The sequence below is a fragment of the Ostrinia furnacalis genome, unplaced genomic scaffold, assembly GCF_004193835.3.
Source record: "Ostrinia furnacalis isolate ACB-3 unplaced genomic scaffold, ASM419383v2 OfSCF2030, whole genome shotgun sequence".
Lineage (NCBI taxonomy): Eukaryota > Metazoa > Arthropoda > Insecta > Lepidoptera > Crambidae > Ostrinia > Ostrinia furnacalis.
Window position 1 is genome coordinate 63,511 of NW_021132269.1, and position 27,073 is coordinate 90,583.

The 27,073-nt window shown below is 39.4% G+C and overlaps 2 protein-coding genes across 2 annotated transcripts; one reads left to right on the top strand and one right to left on the bottom strand.

Annotated features, from left to right (window-relative positions):
- The first annotated feature begins 42 nt into the window (after positions 1–42).
- LOC114354242 (THAP domain-containing protein 1-like) lies at positions 43–2,470 on the top strand. The gene is made up of 4 exons (XM_028306507.1): positions 43–196; positions 276–453; positions 901–1,044; positions 1,428–2,470. The coding sequence occupies exons 1-4, from the start codon at positions 117–119 to the stop codon at positions 1,608–1,610; spliced, it is 585 nt and encodes a 194-aa protein (XP_028162308.1). The 5' UTR covers positions 43–116; the 3' UTR covers positions 1,611–2,470.
- Positions 2,471–5,535: 3,065 nt separating this feature from the next.
- Positions 5,536–26,928, bottom strand: GCS1 (mannosyl-oligosaccharide glucosidase). The gene is made up of 16 exons (XM_028306508.1): positions 26,427–26,928; positions 26,094–26,245; positions 23,236–23,413; positions 22,144–22,315; positions 20,148–20,296; positions 18,652–18,839; positions 16,701–16,856; positions 15,657–15,805; positions 13,077–13,249; positions 12,119–12,249; positions 11,176–11,286; positions 10,720–10,808; positions 9,800–9,919; positions 8,276–8,393; positions 6,723–6,913; positions 5,536–6,039 (listed from the first exon to the last, which is right to left on the bottom strand). Exons 1-16 carry the CDS (start codon positions 26,676–26,678, stop codon positions 5,903–5,905), a joined length of 2,466 nt encoding a protein of 821 aa, XP_028162309.1. The 5' UTR covers positions 26,679–26,928; the 3' UTR covers positions 5,536–5,902.
- Positions 26,929–27,073: the final 145 nt, after the last annotated feature.

A 27,073-nucleotide genomic window follows, 5' to 3' on the forward strand; every position in this document is an offset into this window, starting at 1 on the left:
TTAGCCAGGAACGGTACCTCACTAGTATTGTAAAGTGACAACTGGTCAGCTGACAGCTGTCATTGGCGCAAACTTTTGTGTTGTGTTGGGTTACGGGTTTTTAAATTTTAATTAAAATGGTAAACTGTTCGGTATCGAAATGCAGAAATCGTTCGAACAAAAGGAATTTTAAAAACGACGGTATTTCTTACCATTTGTAAGTACACTCAGTCCATTTGTAGAATTAAAAGTAATGAATACTGTGTCAACAAAGTTTTTTCTATTTCCATTTCCAGATTCCCAAGAATTCCTGGGATGAGACGGAAGTGGCAAGAGTTTTGCAACAGAGGGCCGAGCTGGCAGCCGTTCCGGACCAGTACCATCTGTTCGGAACATTTTGAACCCGCTCAGTTCCAACGCGGGACCAACCGGCGGTTTTTGGTGGCTAAAGCCATCCCTACAATTTATCCGGCAGTGAGTTATATCTTATCAACCATTAGCGGCCGCCCGCAACTTCGCACGCGTAGATCCCGTTTTACCTCCTTAGGGGAGGAGTTTCATAAAATCCTTTCTTAGCGGATGCCTACGTCATAATAATTATCTACCTGCATGCCAAATTTCAGCCCGATCCATCCAGTGGTTTGGGCTGTGCGGGCCTGTGCGTTGATAGATCACTATGTCAGTCAGTCAGTTTTTATATTTAGATTTTAGACGACAATAATAATTATAGTCTAATCGCGTGAAATCGATAAAATGGCGCGATAAAAGCTTTCCACAATGGCCGGTTGGTGGCGGCCTGCAAACAGCGCCTTCCCGCTACCTTTATGGTCATCCTTACCTTCCTTTCATCGGTCCACCTTGTGGGTGGAGATATTCCATATACAAATATTTGTCACAAATTAATTGCACTCTTTATTCCAGCACATGAACGAACATAATGATGAAGGCAGTGACGATTATTCATCGTCTGACCAGTTGGATCAAAAACCGCAGTCACCAGCGGGATCCGAACCTGAGAATGGACAAGAGGATAATGGGTCGCAGGAGAAGGAATCTGATGACAAGGTAAAGGTGTATTCTGCAATGACAAATTGATATCAGAAATATTTATTCGCTTCTAAGATGATTTATAAAGTTTTTTTTATAATGGCAAACTTAATGCCATCAGGCATTCTCTGCTAATTATCCTTTAGGTTGAAAAGAAAAAATCCTTTGCTTGCTCGCTTTAAAAAGCAGATGAAATTCGCTTATTACTTAATTTGCTTAAATTAAATAATATCATTCTTACTGACAACTATATTTTTTGTATATTTTATACTTTATTTATACTTCCTACCTTTTTAACCCTGGTAGGAGTTGTGTTTTTAGTTATCGTAGACTGCATCTCTCATAACATCAGGTGCGATTGCAGTCAAATACTTGTCTTTAAAAACTCCATTTTATTTCAGGAAAAGACCACAAACAACCACCATCTCCGCATACAACTGAGAGAGAAACGTCTAAAAATACACAGGCTGATACAAAGCAACCGATACTTGACGGAAAAAGTCGAAATACTGCAAAATATATTGAAGAGGGTCATAAATAAGTCCAAATATGTAAAACACAGACATAAAAATGGTTTTAAGTAACATGTCAATTAATTATTTACCCCCTTACTAATAAAAAGTTACACAGTTCTTGAACACTGTTTTAAAATGACATTTTCATACTAAACGTCACTTAAAAACACTGTTCAACGAACATGTAAGTTTTATTAGTAAGGGGATTAGTCTCTGTTACTATAATAAAATGTCAATTTAAAATAAAAAAAAAGGTTTAATCATACTGTTTTATTAACAAATCATTTTTACATTATGTACAAAATCCAAACCAGCTGAACATAATAAAATAAAATCTTAAATACACACACAAATCATTTTTTTAAATATAAAAATAAATTATTATTTGTATTTAATACACAATACAATAAATAACAAAAAAAATCAGACAAAAAACTTAGCTACCGTTACAGTTTTAATTTCGAAATAGCTTCATCATTTCAGCCATAGGACGTCCACTGCTGAACAAAGGGCCTCCCCAGTGATTTCCATAAAAGCCGGTTGGTAGCGGCCTGCATCCAGCGCCTTCATAAATAATATAAATAGCTTCAAGGAGCGAAGAAATCATACAAAAACAACGCCGGGGCGAATCGATTTCGGAGTTACAACTGTCACGGATGTTTACTTGTCTAGGGAGCTGTTGCGTATAGTAAAAAGAAACTATTATAGATACAGTATCGTAACTTATAACTATTATACTACATATTACGCTAAAATTGGTCTTTACATAATTTCCGTGTCCAAAAAAACATAATAAATGATGAGTCATATTGATTGTTGAGTAAATTGACACTAAGTTTATTTAAAAATCCGGCTCGAAGGACCATTGATTTTTTTAATACCGACTATCATACACGTTTGAACTTAATAAAGTAATTGAAGAATTTATTTTTAAAATAAATAGAAAATGGATAGCTACAGAACTTGAAAGAGAGAAAACTTCTACGCAAAGAACATTGAAAATTCGGCCATCTTTATCCAACTATTTTATAAAATTTTGTAGTAGGTCTAAAAATTCAATACTAGCGTTTAACTATCAAGTTAGAAAATGGTCATAGACTATGATAACAACCTTTTTAATATTAAAATTACTAAGTACCATTGTCTTTAAGCATACGTTATAGTAGGGTGGTACAACCCTCTAATGTGCCAGAGCCCAGAGACAAATGCAGGATTTGGTTTACACTCCCCACGCTGACCAGACGGGTTGGGAAGGCCTGATGTTCGCATATTTGTCTCTTAGTCGCTTACGACATTCACGGAAAGAGTATTATAGATCGTGTCATCCACGAAGACGCGCCCCACCATTCTTCCGCTAATGTTTGAGTGTTATCGGTACACGCTAAATGATCCATGAGTGCACACGCACACTACAATAATGTCGCTCGGATTGCTCGGATCAAACTCCCCGCACCCCGCGCGACCGAGACCATAAACTGTTGGGGCGTGTCTTCGTGGATGAAACGACCTTATACTCTGCCAAAACCAGACGCATGTAACTTTTTGTGCAAGTTTATTAACCTATTATAACAGTAAACATTTCAGAAGTGTCCTATTCTTAAAATGCAATAAGGCCTTTTTTGATTGGCAGTGCTGACTCTACGAGCGCCATTTTATTTTAATATTATAAAAACTATTTTTTTTACGCAAGTTTACAATAAAGCGCAGCGCATCCCTATTTTGTCCTGTCCCTTTGAAATTTGAATTCTTTCAGGGGCGTAGCTACCGCCGTACCAGCTTCTTCTTTTTCGGATTAGACCGAGTAGGCAAATGCCTAGAAAAGTTCCAATGATCTTTTTTTAGATGGGGCCCCTAACAAATATTGATACAGGGCACGCTACGCCACTGAATTCTTTGTGTAGGTAGTTGTAGGCCCTTTTTTAGGGAAAAACTAGTCTTTTGTATTGTACAGTCAACGTCATATAGTTCGTGACACCCAAAGTAGCCAAAAAGTTCGCAACACGCCTTTGTAAGAGTAGGCGCACACCGTTGATTTTTAGTTGGCCGATAGTTGTGCCCGATTTTAAATTGTATGAAGAATCGGCCAAATCGAATCGGCGTAGTGTGCGCACTCCCATACTTGCCCATACTGATCAACTGCCCGACTAAACTATCGGCCGACGAAAAATCAACAGTGTGCGCCTACTCTTATAAGGTTGTGTTACGACATCATAAAGGTAGCAGGAAGGCGCTGGACGCAGGCCGCTACCAACCGGGCAACATGGAAAGCATTGGGGGAGGCCTATGTTCAGCAGTGGACGTCCTATGGCTGAGATGACGATGATGATGAAGATTGTGTTGTCAACTTTTGTCCACTTTGGGTGTCACGAACTAATAGACGCTTGACTAATGACCCCAAGCTACCCATCCTTATCGCTCGTAATTATATTGCTATCGCGACTGTGCGACGGGCGCCCGCAGTGAGTGTGCGAGCGCGACAGCAACATAATTACGAGCGAGCGATAAGGATGGGTAGCTTGGGGTCATTGGACAAAATTCTACGTGCTCACGGACCAGGCTTTAAAACAAAATGAATCCTAGATCTAGCTAGACTAAAAAATGCTGCATATCAGAATTAAATCTATGTTATTGGATCTCAAACTAGCAATTTACAACTGTACACTTATTTTGTTAATCACATGCTTGTTATTATGTAAGAATAACTAATAATAATAATACGTATGTCAGTGACGGACTGCCGATGTCAGAGTAGGTAGTAGAGTTGGAAGAAACTCGAGTCTTTTAGTCTTCGTTTCGGGACTTGAGTCTATTTTCATGACTATTTGAGTCTTCTGAGTCCTTTCGAGTCTTTTAAGTTCTTTGAGTTATTTTTCTCTCTTGGTTGATTAAAAAAAAAACTTTTTTCTAAATGGGGTTACATACTTTTATCATTCTATGGAAGTATTATCTAGTTATTCTTACATACAATCACATTTTAAGTAACTATAGATATGACTTTCAACAAATACTACATTAAAAGGAATTAAAGTCCGGTCGCCGAGCACGTAGAATTTCGTCGAATGACCCCAAGCTACCCATCCTTATCGCTCGCGCGTAATCATATTGCTGTCGCACTCGCACACTCACTGCGGTCGCACAGTCGACTCATCGTTGTTTGGGTCATTGAACGAAATTCTACGTGCTCGGCGACCGGACTTTACACTATGTTATTTTCGTTGATACAATTCATACAATCGTTTAGTATAATAAAAAGTGTTGGGAAGACTTATTCTATATTGCACCATATCTCCAAACGAGAATTACTATTGCTTTGACTGCCTTAAGGCCATAGCACACTTATTAACTCAGAAAGGGAACGTCACCGGATCAACTCGAACCGTTCAATATTCTTTGAAATGAAACTCCATACTGCAACGCACACTAATCGGAATCTCAACGTAATTGCCTCGCCTTACGTTAGGCTGACGCCTGTTTGACGAGGCGAAACGATACGGTAACGACCCCTTTTCGAGTTGATGTGTGGCTACGACCTTTATGTTCCTTTCGTGCAATATTACTAGGCCCGTGAACATACGCACTTCAAACTAATTTTGAATCGATTCTTGAGAATTGATTCGTGCTGTCGTTTCAGAACACGGGCCTTATTTTGATAATTTCGAACTACCCTCAATGTTGCGTTTAAAATTACATGCTATTTAAATTTACAATTGACATGATTGCTGTATAGAATGTCAAAATAACTAAATTATAAATAAATTGAAAATCGAACTGCCTAAGGCGGGAAAAAATCACCAAACTTCATTTTTCTGTAAGAATAAAGGCGCGCGCGCACTTTTCACTTTGTTGCTGTGTCAGTATTATTCGTGATAGTATATCCGTTTCTTTTACTCCTTTATAAAGAGAAAAGGAGAGGCATAGTGTCTCTGTGACAAAAGTCGCCGGTGCGCGCGCGCCGTTACTAAAATAATCTTTGTTAAGATGTAAAATGAATTAAAAGGTTTCATTTTACAAACACATTCAGTCATTTTTAACGAAGCTAAGACATAATTTAAACAGCCTTATAAACTCACATATTGACAATTTGCTTTTAAGTTCTTTTTAGCACAGACATAAAGTCTGTACAGCCACATTGACAGTTTATTTTTTTAACACGCAAAGGCAACAAGTTCTTACCGCCTTTAAGACACTTTACTTTTTAAATAACTTTCACCGCTTTTGACACTATACTTTTTTTAAATCACGCAAAGGCATCACGTTCTCACAGCCTTTGACACTTTACTTTTTAAATCAGGCAAAGGCATCAACTCATACAGCCTCTTAAACTTTTTTTAGTTCACGCAAAGGCATTAAGTCCGCACAGCTCAGTACTCTTCAGCCATTATGAGGGTCACGAGGGCAGTCCATCCACTGAAGGGTTTACATCCAGACCCTCGGCCGTCTTCGCCAGAATACTGCTCCCAGAGGTAGCCTGTTCTTCTGTATTCTGAGAGGATATTACCTGAAAAAGAGAGGTCATCATCTTTAGATCGTTTCATCCACGAAGACGCGCCCCACCATTCTTCCGCTAATGTTTGAGTGTTATCGGTACACGCTAAATCATCCATGAGTGCACACGCACACTACAATAATGCCTTACGGATTGCTCGGACCACACTCCCCGCACCCCGCGCGACCGAGACCAAACATTGGTGGGGCGCGTCCGAGTGGATGAAACGATCTATACTTCAGCGATGAGAGAGCGAGATAGTCGACTTTTTGTGTAAGGTTAGTTGAGACAGAACATACATCAGGAATTCTTATAACCAGACTCCATTTTTTCTCTATTAAAAAAAATATATCTACCTACAAATATAACCAGAAGTACCAGGCTGCCATAACTTCTAAGGAGATCCACTTGTTCTTTTTCTATTAGAAACAATACACTGAAAAAAAAAATACCAGACTAAAGTCCGGTCGCCGAGTACATAGAATTTCGACTCCAAGCTACCCATCCTTATCGTTTGCGCGTAATTATATTGCTGTCACTATCGCACACTCACTGCGGGCGCCCGTCGCACAGTCGCGACAGCAATATAATCCCGCGCGAGCGCTGAGGATGGGTAGCTTAGGGTCATTGGACGAAATTCTACGTGCTCATAGACCGGGCTTTAGAAGAAAAAAGGTGCTGCGAAAATTACTTACGGACTACATTGTTCTTCAGTCTCGAATGCAGCTCTCTCGCTCTATCCATGTGTGGACCGGGAGCGTTCGCGTAGTACTTCAGCGAGGAGAGAGCGAGATAGTTGATGTTGATCCAGATCTGTCCTCGCCAGTACGGAGGGTCGTGTTCTGTGTTCCTCTTCATGTAGAGGGGGGAGGATTTTGAGAGGGACCTGTAAATAAGGGGTTGTTAAGAACATCATCATTTCAGCCACAGGACGTCCACTGCTGAACATAGGTCTCCCCCAATGATTTTCAGATTGGCCGGTTGGTAGCGGCCTGCATCCAGCGTAACGAACAAAATTGGTTTCGTGACGCATCACAACAAAAACCTAACAGCAATTGATTTAAAATAAAATTACCATAGGAACCTACTCAGTTTATTTATTAAGTTAAACTACTACTACTACTACCTACTCAGTTTATTTATTAAGTTAACTCAGTTAATAAGACCTTCTAAAGAAGGTCTTATTGTTCATCTTCCAACCTTGTTTCACAGCGAATCTACTTTAAAAATACTTCTTTTTGTTTAATCTCCGAGGCAAAAAGAGGTTTGTGTAAATAATAAAGGCCATAGCAGACTTATCAACTCGGAAAGGGATCAACACCATTATCGCCATCCGCGCGCTGTCATCGCGTTTCGCGCGCTGTCAACAGCGAGGCGAGGCGTTTACGTTACGGTGCGGATAAGTGTGTGTTGCAGTATGGAGTTTCATACAAAGAATACTGACCGGTTGATAAGTGTGCTATGTGTACGCGGAGCGACATTAAATTCGCTATTTTAACGACCAAACCTTAAGGTACATTTATATTTGTTTGAGGTAGTTTTTTCGTAACATCATCATCATCATTTCAGCCAATGGACGTCCACTGCTGAACATAGGCCTCCCCCAATGATTTCCACACTGGCCGGTTGGTGGCGGCCTGCATCCAGCGTAACGAACAAAATTGGTTTCGTGACGCATCACAACGAAAAACTAACAGCAATTGATTTAAAATAAAATTAATTACCATAGGAACCTACTCAGTTTATTAATTTAAGGAATATGCAGTTATGCGATATGCCTCATAAGTATAGTACTGACGTGTTTTTTTGTGACGCATCAAAACGAAATAGTTTCCGTGACGCATTACGACAAAATCTTGCAGCATTTGATATAACAGAAAATTACCATATTTATGAACCTAGTTGATTTTGACGCAGAACGTTATATTCGCAAAATGTCATAGTGAAAAATTTGGGCACTCACAAAGTCACTTTCGCAAAAGGTCACTTTCACAGAATGTCATTCACAATTTTAATGACGTTCTGCGTCAAAACCACTCAGTTATTGATGACCCACGCTGAACTGTCCCACCAAACTCAATGACAGGGGGCGCTACCATCGTTCAACTATATGGTTTCCAACATGGCAAAAATCGGAACCAGCGATCCGGTATTGACGGTGGCGCCCCGCTGTCAATGTCATGCATAGGACAGTTCAGTATTTTGGAACTATATGCATTATGCCTGTTAGAATATGTTTAGAGCTTACCTCAATCCAAAAGGCGACCACAGCAAGCCAGGCTTGTCGAGGTTCTCGAGTATTTTCCCAAGGTTCTCGCTCTCAGGTGTTAAGACCCTGAGCAGCATTGGAAACAGGGATATGTAACCTGCGAACACATTCATCATCAGGTCGTTTAGTCTCCATTGCAGGAGCACGACCCTCTAATAGGGATGTTTCCTGGGTAAAAAAGCAAGTTTTAATTAGTCCGTCAGTTAGCTTATCAAAAAGTACTCGACACCTATTTTTCACTTTTTAAAACTAATGAAAATGTCAAGAGATAAAGCGTGCCAAAGTTCTAAAGAAAGGCCCGTGACGTCAGTGAGTGCGTAAAAGTGCAGCACTTTGTGACGTCGCGCGGAAATTCAACGCACTATAACTTTGTAATTATTTGTTTGATTGACAATTAAAAATACACGTGTCCAATATTTTTTTATATTAAAATTGACGGACTAAAAAAATTTTTTTAGGAAACTAGCCTATTTGCCAGAGGCAAATGGAGGATTTGGCATGCACTCCTTACGCTGGCCAGACGGGTTGGGGACGTCAGGGGGCATAGTGTGAGTTTACGTCAAACGCATTCGATGTCGACTGCGTAAAAAAGTGACATTAAATGTATGACGGATTGTACAGCGCCCCTAGCGGAAACTTTTAAGAACTAAAATCTTCATATATTTTTTTAGAGCAGTCGATATCGGATTCGTTTGACGTAAACACACACTACGCCCCCTGGTTACTGGTATTTCGTTTCCACATCATCATGTCTACTCAGGGTTCAAAAGGATAATTTATCGGTTGATAATAACAAAAAAATGCGCTCGTGAAAATTTACTGTATTCGAAGTTTTCTAACGTGTATTTCCGCACTTGCGTCTAGTGGTGGGCGTTAATCAAGATAGATAGTTATAAAACCTATCTATTTAGCTCCAAAATGATCACTAGTTATCTAGCGTCAAAATATTGATCTATTTTCCAAGCTTTATACGACTAGCGATGAATAACTTGACAACAATCAGCAACCAAAAACATACAGCAACATTCGCAATCAGAATTTCTTATGAAACAATATGACAAATGTATCTTATACTGTTGATAATTATCTGATAATTATCCGATAATTATCTTATAATTATCATGAAGCGACTGGACTGGACAATTATTTTCTTTTTCAAATTCAAATTCTTTATAAAGGCCTCCCCCAAGGAATTGCACAACGATCAGTCTGGCGCTGCCCACATCTAATTACTTCCTGCAATCTTCATAAGATCATAGATCTAACGAAAGATTTTTAACTATTGTAAACGGTAATGTCGATCCTTAACTTCGAACTCCTATGTTCTTCTGATTAATTTCGTTGCGGGTCCAATGACACTGTCTTTCCCCCGGGATAAACTTGGCCTTCACTGGTTGGGTTATTGGCGGTCAAGCTGTAGATCCTGGCTACACAGGAGTTGCAGCGGTGGGAACGAGAGGTGGGAATAGTCCTATGGTGAAAATTGTGTAAATCTTAACTCACCGAAGGCAGAAGTGACAAGTTTTGGTTGAGGTGGTACGGTCACACCTCGCACCAGCTTGGCCGGCTCGCCCGGGTGTTTGGGCATGGTCCGGACGAACCTCACACCGTCCGTGTGCATACCTGTATATAGTTATAATAAAATAAACATAGATTAATAATAACACCTATAGTCTGGTCCGTGAGCACGTAGAATTTTGTCCAATGACCCCTAGCTACGCATCCTTATCACTCGCGCGTAATTATGTTGCTATCGCGCTCGCACACTCACTGCGGGCGCCCGTCGCACAGTCGCGACAGCAATATAATTACGCGCGAGCGATAAGGATGGGTAGCTAGGGGTCATTGGACAAAATTCTACGTGCTCATGGACCGGGCTTTAGATGGCTGTATCTAAATAAACTAAGGCTGGGTTGCACCATCTTACTTTAATTTTGAGAAACATCAAAAATCTGTCAATATCCCTACAAGAAGCACCGGTTATCGTTATATTTACGGTCAACGTTAGGTGGTCCAACAGCCTTAGGTTAATAAATAACACCTGGATAGTCTTCAAATTTTTTGCACCGCCTTACTCTCTGCATGACCCGTGGTTGACTGGCAGAGAATACCATCCCGCATTAATTCCGCCACAGTGCATTGTATTTATTTGTAGAAGTTTAAATAAAAATAGTCTTCATACAGGCGCTTCATGTATGTGAGGCAATTTCACCTTACATACGCTCACTTTTCTTGCTTACTATGATGTATCGAGGCTTTATTAATGTAAGATAATAAATAAAGTTCCATGAACATGTTTTTGCCGAAGCGACGGTAAAATTTTGGTCTGTCGCTTTCCAAAAAATTATCCCATGAAAAATTTTATCTAAATCAGTTCAGTAATTTATGCGTGAAAGAGTAAGAAACATCCATCACAAACTCACCGTAGTCAGCATAAGTCTGCGTGGCGGTAGACCAGTGTAATTCGTTGAGCAGGTCCTCGTCTCCCAACTGCTCTTTGGTCGCTTCAAATCTACAGAAAGAATAACATCATCATTTCTATGACGACAGCAGCCCAACCAATGCGGCGTCTACTACTAATAAAATCAAGATAATGAAAAAGAAGGTATAGATTAAGAAAAATAAGGAATAGAATGACAGAGGAAGAAGAAGACAGAAGACTATAGAGGAAGAAGACAGAAATAAAAAAAGAAAGAAGATGACAGAGGAAGAAGAATACAAAAGATTGCAAAGGAATAATAAGACAGAAGATTACAGGGGACGAAGAAAGAAGATGACAGCGTAAGAAGGAAAAACAAGACAGAAGATGACAGAGGAAGAAAAAGAAAGAAGATGACAGAAGATAACAGCGGAAGAAGGAAGAAAAAAAAAGTACTTACTTGCTAGGATCTTTCTTTATAGCACGCGCTATGGTTGCCAAACTGTCTGCAGCAGCATACATCCAACATCGTAGATCTACGTGTCTTTCTATATCTGAAGGATGCGACGCTCTGGGGACAAACCATTCATTATCATCATCATCAGCTCATTAAGGCCCTCGTTCACTATATTTGAGTAAAGTGTCAAATAGGCTACTCGTTGCATAAGTCACGAGTAGCAACGACAAAAATTATAACTGGCTTATTCCAATATTCCTCGTTGACAACCCCGTCACAAAACAAAAAGTTCACTATTCCCCGTTAACGCCAATTGGAACGTATAATGGGGAATAATGAACTAAAAAGTTCATTAATCCCCATTACGTTAAAAATAAAATCCTAATATAACGGGGATTAACCGATTGAGTCCCAGACGGCATTAATTAATGTCATAACAATTGATTATCTATAGTGTCTAGATTCGCGGAGCTTGAAGGATTAATGAACTAAGCTCCAATTGGCGTTAATTAATTGATGGGGATTGTCAACGGGGAATAATGGAATAAACCAGAAGACGGCTTTTGATGCACTAGTGACAATTTAATATGTTACATTGAAAATACATACTTCAAATTGATTGATACACAGAAATACACTTTTTTTTACTTAATAGAGAGCTTTGTTACAATATCTTTCGTTATACTGTGGCCCATATAAAGCATGTAAAAGTTGTACGAGTCTTCTTACTTTTACTAGCTAAATAGTGTTAATCAAGTAACCACGAGTTTGTAAAAGAGGCTGTACCTAATGCCCGTTTTCACCATCAATCCCTAATGTTTAAGTGACCCCTATGAAAAGAAAAATTCCTTATGTGTTACCATACGGGTCACTTAATAATTAGGGATTGATGGTGAAAACGGGCATAAATGATGATTAGCAATGGATGGAATAGGATGTTCCTTACCGCGGGTAGTCGTCCAAACCAGACGACAGAGACTTAGGGTTGAGCTGCATCCCATCGTCTTCTCTGCCGCGCCATCTGTAGGCCGTGGGTTCTTCCCCTTTCTGGGTCGTTTGGAACCAGTTGTACCATGCCTGGGGGAGAGGGGATACCATTAATAGGTTAAAGCCCGGTCCGCAAGCACGTAGAATTTTGTCCAATGACCCCTAGCTACCCATCCTTATCGCTCGCGCGTAATTATATTGCTGTCGCGACTGTGTGACGGGCGGCCGCAGTGAGTGTGCGAGCGCGATAGCAACACAATAGGCTAGATGACAAAATTTCAATTATTTGTCCGTCAGACAGATAATTAGAAAATATTAGACTCATATTTGTTATTTTCTTGCATAATTAAATAATAACAGTGCTACATCGAGTTGAAAGGCGCGATACGTCACGCTTGAGTAGAATTTTTACTCAAAAGTGACGTCACGCGACATTTCAACTCAATAAAATACTGTAATTATTGGATTATGGAAAAAATTAAATAATATGAGTCTAATATTATCTAATATGTGTCTGACGGACTAAATAGAATTTAGATTTAATTACCCAGTTATCATCCTTATTACGCGCGAGCGATAAGGATGGGTAGCTAGGGGTCATTGGACAAAATTCTACGTGCTCACGGACCAAACTATAGTAAATCTTGGAATTATTGCTGTCAACTAATACACTAAAGGGATAGCGCATAAATAAATAGGTTTCTAGTGTTGTATAGACCCAAATACACTGAACTGTCCAACCCGTGACATTGACAGGGGGGCGCCAACGTCAATATCGGATCGCTGGTTCCGATTTTTGGCATGTTGGAAACTACACATTTAGTTGAACGATGCCTCTACTCCAAAACCTTGCTGCACCTTGCTATCGCTGATGTCATCGACTAAGCTATATTAAGTACCAGGGCACCATAATTTACCTGGAGCCTAGTGAACATCCGCCCCAGGGTGGCTCTATGAGGCATTCCTGGCTCGAACAAGTGTGGCCTGGTCTTCACGAGGCGAGCTAGTTGGATGAGGAGCATCGGAGGATTGGCTGCGGCGTTGTTTTGTACGACGAACTCCTTCGGGACCCTTGCTAGGGCTTCCGCTCCTGGGGAAAAAAAGGTATTCGAAATATCATACAGGGTGGAAACGATAAGTGATCTCACTCGATAATTTCTAACCTATCTATAAAAGATTTCGAAAAACTGGTTACTGATCCTAAAAGTGCTTCATGAGCTCTAATAATAGGAAACATTGAATATTCCGATAGTTCCAGTTTATTCTGTAACCTAAATTGGTACCGTTTAAAATAGTTTAGAAATAACCGAGTGAGATCACTTATCGTTTCCACCCTGTAACCAGGCAACCGTGACTTACAAGAAGCTAAATTCGGTCAGTCTAAAATAAACCTTACACACTATGTAATACCACAGAATAATAATAAGTAATACGTACAGAAGTTTTACTTCGCGAAAGTATTTCAAAAAATGTATGCTCAATGTCATTAACAATATGGTGTAATTTAGCTTGTCTCAAGAGTCAAGCACCATTTTGTTGACAAACGTCAGTGATCGGCACTGCGCCGAAGCTATAGGGCTGACTTCGGTAAAATGATGTGACGTGAGGTGCCAAACTGCAGAAAATGGCGAAGGAAATACATGATTTAGCATGAATTATCTATGCTAATATTATAAAGAGGAAAGATTTGTACCTATTTTTGTATGTTTGTATGTTTGTAATGAATAGGCTCAAAAACCACTGAACGGATTTTGATGAAACTTTACAGTATTATTGTTCATAATCCAGAATAACATATACGAGTAGGCTATAATTTATGACGATCTGTGACAAACGAAATTTCACGCGTGCGAAGCCGCGGGCGGAAAGCTAGTCATGAATAATATTAACTACTTATTTACCTCTCAGTGTCTTCAAGCAACTTAAAAAAGTACATTCTGTGTTTTTATTATATTTAGGCAGTTAAATACTGCACAGTATTAAGTACACCATTTTCTTTATTTTCTTCCATCATACACAAGAATACGCGTGCGTGAGTCAATGTTCGCCCGTATGTGAGGCCTTGTCGAATAGTATCCTGTAGGTGGGCCATAGTGCGTGTTTTGTTTTCGATGTAAACTCGCGGAGATGAACAGGCCTAGGCATGTATTTAAATGATCTTTTTAAATTAGCAAAAACGGCAAATAAAAAAATCTAAATGGTCATCTATTTTAATTATTGATCCTCTTTCTTTGAGACATAAAATAAATGAAATCGATTGATATTTTAACCTCTTTTGAACTACGCAAAAAATTTTTGAGATGTAAAAATTATATCTGATCGTTACTTGTTGGTCCTCATAAATAAAAGAAATGAGCACCAAATATTCAATATTGTGATACTTTTTTAAATAATTCGATTTGTATAAATTATTTTTTGTCTATATCAAATAATCTACAAAATAATTATGTTATGGTACTTATTTTTATTAAGTTGTAGTCAAAGAATGGAAACTATTTAAAGGCACTTGATGTTCAAAGATTTGTTTTTTATTAAAAAGCATATTTAACACGTTCACACTGCGTTATCGGGTCGAATTGACCTTAGGTGCTGGATGCGTTGGTGCGGGATGGATATATTCGTTTTTTTCAGTAGTACGAAAGATACATATTGTTTTGCAATTGTTTCGTCAAACACAGTAAATATTTGGAAAAAAAACTTATCAGGTCCTTACGACCCGATATCGCACTAAAAGTAAACAAATATCGTTTAGTGCTTTTATCGTGTCTAATCGACTTTATGGTCACTAATCACGGTCGAGATCGGTATACTAAGAGAAAATCAACCTTGCGATTTGAAAAAAAAAAATAAAGAGGTAAAAATTATGATGTCGGGTTCAGGGATTACAGAAGTAAGAAATTATTTTACATAGCGCCTCTAGTCCCAAACTAAGCAAAGCTTGTAATTTAAACAAACATGGCAATGTACCATTCTGCTTGCTTATTGGCCGCTAAGCCCTTGGCCAACTCAGTAACCAATGACGGACGATTGTCACTCAACCACAAAGTACCGCGTAAATTAAAAGATATTTTTTAATTAAAAATATTAACCAATAATATTTTTAGTTAGATCAAATATATTTTAAAGTTAAGTTATACATAGATCGAAATGTATTTATTAGGTGATCAATATTAAAAGGCAAACTTGATTAAAAATCATCAAATTAACAAAATTAAAGATCAATAACTAAAAAAGAGGATCAAATATTATTTCTGTTTACCAAATATTAAAAGAGTATGTTAAACATAAATATTATGTTACCTTAAATGAAGATCATTCATAATTTATCGGTAGATCAACTAATATAGACCCAATAATTAATATAAAGATAAAATATAATAAAATACATCATTTATTTTTAAAAGTGCACATACAAAAAAGATCAATTAGTTTTTAGAGGATCAAATAATATTGTCCCTTAAATAATACAGTGAAAAGTAAAAAAAAATCTTTCTCACCAAGTATCTGTTCTCTAGGTATCCATCCTTCCACATTGATCAGGTCCATCCAGTGAGCTGCTATATCCATCTGTATGTCAGGAGACCACCTCCCTATGAGCAGGCCGTGGAAACCTTCGTCCCAGAGGAATCCACGAGGGAAGAATGACCTGGAAGGAAGGGAAGGTGAAATAAGACGCAGTGGCTTTGGAATATGGTTGAGAATAGAATGATATGGAAGGAAGGTAAGGTGAAATGAACGCAATGATATTGGAATACAGTTGAAAATTGATTAACTGGGGGACAATAGTTTGTATTCTAAACTTAAATAACTCAAAGGTGACTGACTGACTGACTGACATAGTGATCTATCAACGCACAGCCCAAACCACTGGACGGATCGGGCTGAAATTTGGCATGCAGGTAGATGTTATGACGTAGGCATCCGCTAAGAAAGGACTTTACGAAACTCCACCCCTAAGGGGGTAAAACGGGATCCACGCGTACAAAGTAGCTGGCGGCCGCTATCCCACTAATATTATAAATGCGAAATTTTGGATATCTGGATGTCCGGATGTTTGTTACTCTTTCACGCAAAAACTACAGAACGGATTTTGATGAAACTTTACAGTATTATAGTTTATAACCCAGAATAACATATAGGCTATAATTTATGACGATCTGTGATAAATAAAATATCACGCGGGTGAAAGCTAGTTTACTATAATTTTGTAACTTGTGGGCTGAGTGTGAGTTTGCATTCAAAAATGTATGAAATTTTTTGTTTTTGAACGTTTCCCGCTAGGGGCGCTGTACAATCCGTCATACATTTAATGTCATTTTTTTGACGCGCTCACTAGTGAGCGCGTTTATGTAAACTTACACTAGGCCCTCTGAAATCGACTCTAAACATAACAAAATAGGATCCAAATCTGCTTGGCACCGCCATATTTCTCACAGACATCCTCATTGTAAGAATTTGTATAAATGAAATGAACTCTTTATAATTTACTATAATTTTGTAACCTAAAATCGACTCTAAACGTCACAAAATAAGGTCCAAACCTGCTCGGCACGGCGGTGTACAAGGGTGCCCTCCAGTAAGGCACCGGTTCCCTAGTGTAAGGCGACTGCACGCGCCCTGACCCATAGAAATATCCCACGCCTCCAAGCATGTTGGACATGGCCGCTCTGGCTATTGCTATGTCGTCTTCTGGGTAGCTGAAAAAAGAAAAACATCTATACTATCTACTACTAATATTATAAATGCGAAAGTAACTCTGTCTGTCTGTCTTGCTTTCACGCCTAAACCACTGAACTGATTTTGATGAAATTTGGCATAGAGATAGTTTGAGTCCCGGGAAAGGACATAGGATAGTTTTTATCCCGGATTTTGAAACAGGGACGCGCGCGATAAAGTTTTTCTGTGACAGACAAAATGCCATGCGGGCGAAGCCGCGGGCGGAAAGCTAGTTAGCGTATAAATGAGCTGATTAAGTCCCTGATACCCTATCAGCGACTTTATCAGCCGGGCTAGGATGCGAGCCGTGATAAAATCTTATAATGAATTTAGACGATAAATGTATAGGCCAATCGCGTTCGTTCGTTTCAGCCGAATGAAGTCCACTGCTGGACAAAGGCCTCCCCTAAGGATTTCTACGACGACCGGCCCTGCTCTGCCCGCATCCAGACACCTCCCGCGACCTTCACCAGATCGTCGGTCCACCTAGTGGGAGGCCTGCCCACTGCCCACCTGCTAATCGCGTTAAGTCGATAAAATGGCGCGATAAAAGCTTATCACGGCGCGTATCTTACTCAGTCTGTGCCTGAGGCATGGGGGCGGCACGGGGGGTGTGACATTGACATTATGACGTGACAGAGCATATAAATCTGAAGGAAATCTGAAGTCTCGCTGACGTTTGACGTTAAAAAAACGCCGCGCCGTAACGTTAGTAAACGTTAGAAGAATTACAGTCTATTGAATATACAGAAAAGGCCACCGTAAAAGTTAGACTTACGTTATATAGCCTGACCAGGAACATAAAAACCCTGGCATAGAGGCGCGTCAATTGCATTTGATAGTGCAACACTGAGTACAGTCGTACCTGTGTTAAATTAATAGGCTAACTTTATGTGTCAGGATTCAGGATTACGGGCTAATCTGATATTTTCATAAATTAGCGAAAAAATATTATTATAGGTAACCTGGTTTAAATAAATTAAATGAAACCATCAATCGAGTTAGTAGGATTTATTTTATTATTCATCAATAATCAAATTCAGAACTTGATTATTCAACTGCAATGTCTGCTCATGAACGCTTCAAACTCGGTACTTCTTTCCCAATTCCATAAAATTCAACACTTAGAAAGTGACAAAAAACTTTAAAATAGGTAGTTGAAACTAACCACAGCTAATTTTCATAGTGGACTGTACTATACGATAAACATGTCAGCCAATTTGACAACCTTTGTCGAAAACATTATTCAATGAAAATATTGTCCGAACCCTTAGCATTTCTCTTCGACAAATACTTTAACACATTGTGAACCACTTTTCTTTCACGACTATAAAAAGATTTTAGCAATTTAATTCACAAAATCAATTGCGCACATTTAAAATAAAGTTTGTTTACACTTTGACAGCAATAGACTGACATGCAAGGTGACATGTCAATGAAGTTTTCAGTTACTGTTGCCATTAAAAGAAATTAGTACCATTAGTTTTCCGCAACATGGCGAGGGTTTTTATGTTCCTGGTCAGGCTATACCATAAAATCTGATTTTTATGTATAATATTTGGGCAATAATTAGAAGTAGTTTCCCCATCAGCCACACAGTTTGAAGTTCCAACTCCTTGCCGGACAGTTTTTTAGGGTAGCTCCCAAAGCCACCATGACCCAAACTTCATAATTCACCAACATTATATCCTATATTGAGAGCATACGCTGACAAACTTTCACCTTTTATAAAATGACGTAGGTCTGGCGTTCACTAGCTCTTAGTCTACTACTTACCCCTTCTCAGAAAGTCCGAATTTCTTCTCAAATTCTTCGTCGAATCCCTTCTTCTTCTCCTCCAAAGCCTTCGTATATTCTTTCCCCTGTAGAGGGGGGGCGGGGTAGTCTTCGGTGGTATACGCCAAGTCCATCACAAATGGTGTCTCGATCAACATTTGGATGGGAAGGAAGTTTATGTTTTTCTCCTGTAATAGGAGAAAATACAGTGTCATTTATTTTTTGCAATTTCACCATCATCATTTCAGCCACAGGACGTCCACTGCTGAACATAGGCCTCCCCCAATGACTTCCACATCGCACGGTTGGTAGCGGCCTGCATCCAGCGGCTTCCTGCTACCTTTATAAAATTAGGCTTTTATAACACACTTTTACACGTCACAAAATGGTATTATAATTTATACTGAAAATTACCATACAGGATGTAAAAAGTTACAAGCGAATGAAAAACGTCCTCCCATTTCCCATTGATTTTGAAGAGTGAACTCTAAGTTAAACAGCATAAAACCTAATTCACCTTGACAGCCAACCATAATGTAATCATAAACAAAACAAATAGTCAAATCGTTCTCACATTGATTTTGAAGACTGAACTCTAAACACAAGCACTTTAAGATCCTTTTCACCTTGTTGCAACTACACATAGCAAAACTCTTTGGCCACGAATCTTCATTCGTTTTTCAAAAAACAATTTCGTTCTCTTTTGTTTTTTCTCTCGTCACCATTTTCCACGTATCCCAGATTGATTTTAAAAACTGAACACTAACGTAAACTTCTGTTTACGTTAATAAAGCCCTATTCACCTTGTTTAAAGCCAATCGAAGACAACAAAATCTTTCGTCCATTGGTTTTGAAAACTGAACTCTAGTGTTAACCAACCTGAACTCTATTCTGATCAGCATAAAGCTCAATTTACCTTGTCATGCAGCTGATGGTCAGGGCCGAATATGGGATGCTTCCTTTCTCTCAGCAACGAGTAGTAAGTCTCTTTAAGAATCTGTAGCCCTGGTACTTGCACTCAGGCAACAGTCTTTCACCCATTGATTTTAAGAACTAAACTCTAACTTTAGCGGTATAAAACCAAATTTGCCTTGTCATACAGTTCATTCAAGAAAGGTAGCCATAAAAATATTTACAAAGATGATGGCCATTGAAGACTGACCTCTATTGTAAACGGCATAAAGCCCAATTTACCTTCTCATACAGCTAATGATCAGACTCGACTACTTGGCCGCGACACTGGCCACTAAGAAACTTGATTCTCTTTTCAAAAATCAATTTCGTTCTCTTTTGTTTTTTCTCCCGTCACGATTTATGCCATCCATGCCACGTAAGTATATTTTCAAAACTGAACTCTAAAGTAAACAGAATAAAGCCCTATTCACCTTGTTTAAAGCCAATCGAAGACAACAAAATCTTACGTCCATTGATTTTGAAAACTAAACTGTGATTTCTAAATGTGAACTCTAATGTGAATGATATAAAGCCCAATTTACCTTGTCATGCAGCTGATGGTCAGGGCCAAGGAAAGCGACCCGACCGAATGTCGGATGCTTTCTTTCTCTCAGCAACGAGTAGTAAGTCTCCTTAAGAAGCTGCAAGCCTGGTGCGTGCGCTTCGCTGTAGGCTGAGTTTAGGACTTTTCCTGGAAAAAAAAATATTTTTGCTAGATTTTTTGCATAATAAATAGGTCTAAAGTTGTTCTATGTTACTATTAATATCACATTCATTTTTTACTAGCAGCCGCCCGCGACTTCGTACGCGTGGATCTCGTTTTAATGAGGGCTATCGTTTTTATACTTAACACCCCTGGCGATTGACAGGACCTTACTCTACAGTGGCGCCATCTTGATGAATGCAAATGCGATAGTCCTCCTACCACTTTAGCGCTCACCAGTTGGTGCCACTGTCTTCGCTACTAGCAAGTGACAGGACCTTACTCTACAGTGGCGCTAACTGGTGAGCGCTAAAACGATAGCCCTCATTGAATTTTGCAAAATCCCGTCTTAGCGAGCACCTACATTCTAAAAAGAACCCCCATGCAAGAGACTGCTAGCGCTCGTAGTTTCTGAGATTTCGTGATGAGTGAGTTATGCCCGTTTTCACCATCAATCCCTAATTTTTAAGTGGCCCTTATGGAAACAAAATTCCTGTTATATGTTACCATAGGGGTCACTTAAAAAGTAGGGATTGATGGTGAAAACGGGCATAAAGCTGTTCGGTCTGACTCTAAAATCCCGATTCCTTGTGAAGTGTTTTAGGTCTAATGCTAACTCAGTCAGTGCCTTAGACTTCAACGACAACAAATCGCTGAGTTGCGATCCTATCGAGTAATCGTTCTATCGAAAATGAACCTTGTAAATACGGATTTAGAACTGTTTTTCAATGCGACGACGTAACAAAACTTCAATGACAACAAATCGCTGAGTTGCGATCCTATCGAGTAATCGTTGTATCGAAAATGAACCTTGTAAATACGGATTTAGAACTGTTTTTCAATGCGACGACGTAACAAAACTTCAATGACAACAAATCGCTGAGTTGCGATCCTATCGAGTAATCGTTGTATCGAAAATGAACCTTGTAAATACGGATTTAGAACTGTTTTTCAATGCGACGACGTAACAAAACTTCAATGACAACAAATCGCTGAGTTGCGATCCTATCGAGTAATCGTTGTATCGAAAATGAACCTTGTAAATACGGATTTAGAACTGTTTTTCAATGCGACGACGTAACAAAACTTCAATGACAACAAATCGCTGAGTTGCGATCCTATCGAGTAATCGTTGTATCGAAAATGAACCTTGTAAATACGGATTTAGAACTGTTTTTCAATGCGACGACGTAACAAAACTTCAATGACAACAAATCGCTGAGTTGCGATCCTATCGAGTAATCGTTGTATCGAAAATGAACCTTGTAAATACGGATTTAGAACTGTTTTTCAATGCGACGACGTAACAAAACTTCAATGACAACAAATCGCTGAGTTGCGATCCTATCGAGTAATCGTTGTATCGAAAATGAACCTTGTAAATACGGATTTAGAACTGTTTTTCAATGCGACGACGTAACAAAACTTCAATGACAACAAATCGCTGAGTTGCGATCCTATCGAGTAATCGTTGTATCGAAAATGAACCTTGTAAATACGGATTTAGAACTGTTTTTCAATGCGACGACGTAACAAAACTTCAATGACAACAAATCGCTGAGTTGCGATCCTATCGAGTAATCGTTGTATCGAAAATGACCCTTGTGAATACGGATTTAGAACTGTTTTTCAATGGGACGACTTCTGAACGTCATTGTAAACCCTTGAAAAGATGGCTGACAATAGTGACTGAGTTTCTTGCGCTGCTTCTTCTCAGCAATGGCCCATTTATTGTCCCGAAGCAGTGGTAGGGTTAATATTGGGACGTGTAAAAGTGCTTTTTATGATAAATAAATGAGTATTATGAGTTTTAAGGCTACTTATGTTGATCGAACCTGTCAGCACGGTGAAGTTGATCCTAAAGTTTAGCAGTTCAGGCGTGAAGCCCTGCAGGCCGCCGTCTTCCATCCACAGACGAGACTCCGGGATCTCCTCGGGGTCCACTGGGTACAGAGACTCGTCCAACGCTGCGTACCAGACCAGCATCAAGTTGGATTTCTTGCTGTTCTGGAATATAAGACAAATAATTACCGTTAAGCTTTTACTGAGTTTTCAAACTTCATATCTAAAGAGCTTAGTTTTTGGTCCTTCGAGCCGGATGGCACTGTGTTAGCAACTAACGTAGGCATCTTTTAGCGAAAGTTTTCAAATTTACTATAAGAGCTTAGTTTTTGGTCCTTCGAGCCGGATAGCACTGTCTTAGCAACTAGCGTATCCGACCAAACCTTTTATTATACAGTGGCGCCAACTGGTAAGCGCTAATACGGTAGCTCTTGATAGTGAGGCATCTGTTCATCTATCTTTTATTGAAAGGTTTCAAACTAAAGCCCGGTCTGTGAGCACGTAGAATTTTGTCCAATGACCCCAAGCTACCCATCCTTATCGCTCGCGCGTAATTATATTGCTGTCGCGACTGTGCGACGGGCACCCGCAGTGAGTGTGCGAGCCCGATAGCAACATAATTACGCGCGAGCGATAAGGATGGGTAGCTTGGGGTCATTGGACAAAATTCTATACAGACCAGACTATACATATAAGGGCTTAATTTTTTGGCTATTCAGGCCGGATGGCAAAGTGACAACAACTGGTACAGGTTACAGGTTCGTTTAGTCTCCACTGCAGTACAACGAGAACGACCCTCTCTAATTCACCAAAGGCAATGAAGGATTTGGTTTTTACCCCCCACGCTGGCCAGTTAGGTTGAGAAGGCTAATTATTAAGCGTCAAGACATTAATTTTTATCAATAGGCTTTTAAAGAGCAGTTTTACATGTCCCAGTTTTACTGTAACCCTACCACTGTTTCGCTGAGAATAAGCAGACATGCGAACCAAACACACAGCTCTATTCAACGCTACAGGTTCGATTTGCTACTTCACTTAAGCAAGCATTGTGTGTGAATACGGGCATAAGTCACATGTATACTTACTTTAGCAGTAACATTGATCCTAGCCGTCCAATGGCCGCCATGCTCTCCCCCCATCGTCTTAATAAACGACGTCATAATCGTGTGAGGCGGATCCGATATGAGTTGCTCTCCGAATGAGACCCCATCGTGACGGAGCCAGCCGTATGTGGGCAGGTTATCACCTTGGTCGCACCAGTGTCTAAAACATAAAGAGAAGTTCTTTAGAAATATAAAGGCTTTACAAAAGCCTATAGTCTGGTCTGCAAGCACGTAGAATTTTGTCCAATGACCCCAAGCTACCCATCCTTATCGCTCGCGCGTAATTATGTTGCTGTCGCGCTCGCTCACTCACTGCGGGCGCCCGTCGCACAGTCGCGACAGCAATATAATAATGGGTAGCTTGGGGTCATTGGACAAAATTCTACGTGCTCACAGACCGGGCTTTACATAAATTAGCTGTCAAAAGATCTGGTGCTCAACTCAGTCAGTGCCTGAGGAAAGGGAGCGTGTTTTGGAACGTCAAACATAAGCTTAGTTTAGTCGGCCGTTTGGTGTAGTGGTTCGAAACGGACTACTATTCCGGAGGTAGCGGGTTCGATTCCCGCACAGTACAAACATTTATGTGCATGAACATACAGTCGTGGTCAACTAATTAGGGACAGATAGAATACTAAGCAATACTAAGTGTTCATATCCTATTATTGTGAGCTTCATTCAATATTACTGGCTGTTACTTTGTAAACATATTGACTATCAAGTACTCTATTTAACAGAATACAATAACAAGAAAAAAACTTACTAACTTAATAAAAAATCTTAATCAAATCACATGAATCGGTAATTATGGTACGGACGGTCTGGCCACCTAATTAGGGACGCTTAAGTTTTTCCTTCTAAATTAAAAAAAATAAAAAGTAATAACTTTTATTCTGTTCATTTGTAATTTCGGCGTCAATTTGAAAAGCGATATTCTTATCTTGCGAGTTAAAAACTCATCAAATTATTAAAGGTGTGGGCTGAAAGAAAAGCAACAATGCGCTAAGTTATAATCAATCTTTTTCAGTGTGGTTGGCCATACCGGTAAATTGCAGATCATCTGAAATGTTCCAAAAACATGAATCTACGATGCAGTGGCTTATTTCAAAATCATGAAACCACAGAAAGTATGCCTAGAAGGAAGAGGCCAATAAAAACAACCCCACAAGATGATCGCAGAATGGTCACTCTCGCAAAGAGAGATCCCTTTAAGGGTTTCGTTCTGATCAAGAGCGAGATTTTTGGACCAGAACCGACTGCTGGAGTATCTGCGTGGACCGTCAGAAGGCGACTGGTGGAGGCAAAGCTTGTAGGAAGAGTTCCTCGAAAAGTTCCACTAGGTACTGAAGATGGAACACAAAGAAGCAAGATTGGCGTTTGCAAGAAAGTATGGACATTAGGCTTTTGCTCAATGGATAAATGTGCTGTTTTCTGATGAGATCAAGATAAATCTTATTTCATCCGATGACAGACAATACGTGCGACGACCTGTAAAGTCCGAAATGATACCAAAGTAAACGAAGAAGCAGGTGAAACATACAGGCGGCAATATAAAAATCTGGGGCTGTTTTTCTGGACATAGAGTGTAACCTATAAAAAGAACTGAAGTTAAACTTGAGCAATTCCAATACAAATAAATATTGGAGAAAACGATGCTATCGTATGCTGAAGAAGTCTTACCAGTCTCATGAACATTTCAACACGATAACGACCCAAAACATACCGCGTACTCTGTTTAATCGTTCCTAGCGCAACAGTCAGTGACGGTACTAGATTGGCCCGAAAACAACTCAGACTTAAGCCCTATAGAGCTTATGGTATGAAACGAAGGAAAAAGTTGCAGCTCAACGTACTGGCACTAAAAATCAGCTTTTCGTGGCATTTAATGGTGTTTGGAATAATATTTCTTTAGAAACCTGTAATGATTTGATTGCATCCATGCCGCGCCGATGTCAAATGGTTATAACCAACAAAACCAACCATATTGGTTATAAAAATACGTTTGATGATTTTGTTTTGTATTCTATATTTATTAATGAAAACTTTTTATGTAATAAACACTTAAATAATTTCCAATTTATTTACATTTACAGTGAAAGTGTTACGTGTCCCTAATTAGTTGTCCATCCCTAGGTCAATAAATGTGTAGGTGGCAATGATTTATTTATTTTAAAAATATTGATCGCAACTAGCTAGTTTCTTTTCTGGCCTTTAAATATTTAGAATACTAGCCAAATTACTTGTTATTAATAGGCACAAGCTACAAAGCCTCGTGAAGATTTTTTTTTCGGACTGGAGAGACGGTCTTGTGTTTAAGTCATATAACGTCCCTAATTAGTTGACCACGACTGTATTTGTTTGTATTGGACTGGGTGTTTTCTATGTAATAACTAGCTGACCCGGCGAACTTTGTTCCGCCTTAATGGCAATAAATAAGCAGACTTTTTTTTAAATTTCGAACGAGATAAAAAGTATCCTATGTCCTTCTCCTGGCTCTAAACTACCTCCCTGACAATTTTCAGCTAAATCGGTTCAGCCGTTCTTGAGTTATAAGCGGAGTAACTAACACGACTTTCTTTTATATATATAGATAAGTATGTATTTAAGTATGTTTATATCCGTTGTCTAGTACCCATAGTACAAGCTTTGCTTAGTTTGGGACTAGAAGCGCAGTGTAAAATGTCTAAGAATATTTATTTATTTATTATTTATTTATTTATTTAGCTACAAGTGTGCTTCAGATTTGTATGCTCTGTTTCTACTGCTTCATATCTCAGGCACTGACTCAGTAGAGCACTAGCCTACAGCTATAAATAAATAGATAGATAATTCATTTTACCAACCTTATCTCCTTTTGTGACCTCAGGCCTACGTTGTACCACATCATCCCGAAGACCGGTGACTGCGGCTCTCTGGTCTTCATGCCGAAATACACGTTTGGACGGTACGACCCCCAGTACCGTTCCGGTATGGCCAAACCGGTTTCTTGGACCACCTGCAAGCAGGTAAGGATTTCTTGGGCATTACTAAAAAGACGACTGACTCCATTTGATAAATAGCAAATTTACAGGCATGAAATGCATGCTGTACTTATACTAGTACCAAAATTAACGAACAAAAAGATAATGTAACCAAAAAGTTGCCGGCAGACAGAGGCAAAATGAACTGATACCAACCTTGTTTTTATCATCAAATGGAGTGTTCACACGCGTCTCCAAATATCCCAAAGCGCCCACATAAATAGCGACCAGCAAACTCATGAACCCTAGACGGGATTTCCATACTGTCGTGAATCGCAACACTCCGCTCAGCCATGAATAATCGTTGTTCCCCTGAGTGCTAACGGACCTGCCAGAACTGCTATCTCTACTCTCGTTATTGTTAGCAGGTTTCGGCTGGGCATTCCCAGATTTTCTGTTCCGAACCATGATCAACGACGGCCTACACCGCCGAAGAATTAATATAAATGTTTAGTTGACACGTTGCAGTTATCTTTTTCTGATAATTTCAACAATTTCAGCAGTCGGCTTTCAGGACCGACACCGCTGGACCCACGTCAATAAAGTGCAACCAAGTTATTGGTGAACGTGACGAAAATTGGAACTAATGAATTATACCGCAAAATTATGAGGATTTGACAACTTTGGTTGGAAGTGGCGTCCTCCCTCACGTACTTGTATAATGTTGCCGCATTGAACAGATCGATTTGACGTCTCTGACTTTTATAGGGAAGTGACACGTAATAATTTATATTAATCTGAAACATCGATTTATCAGTTAAAACGTACAATGGTATTCATATCACTTACAAAACGTTTCAATA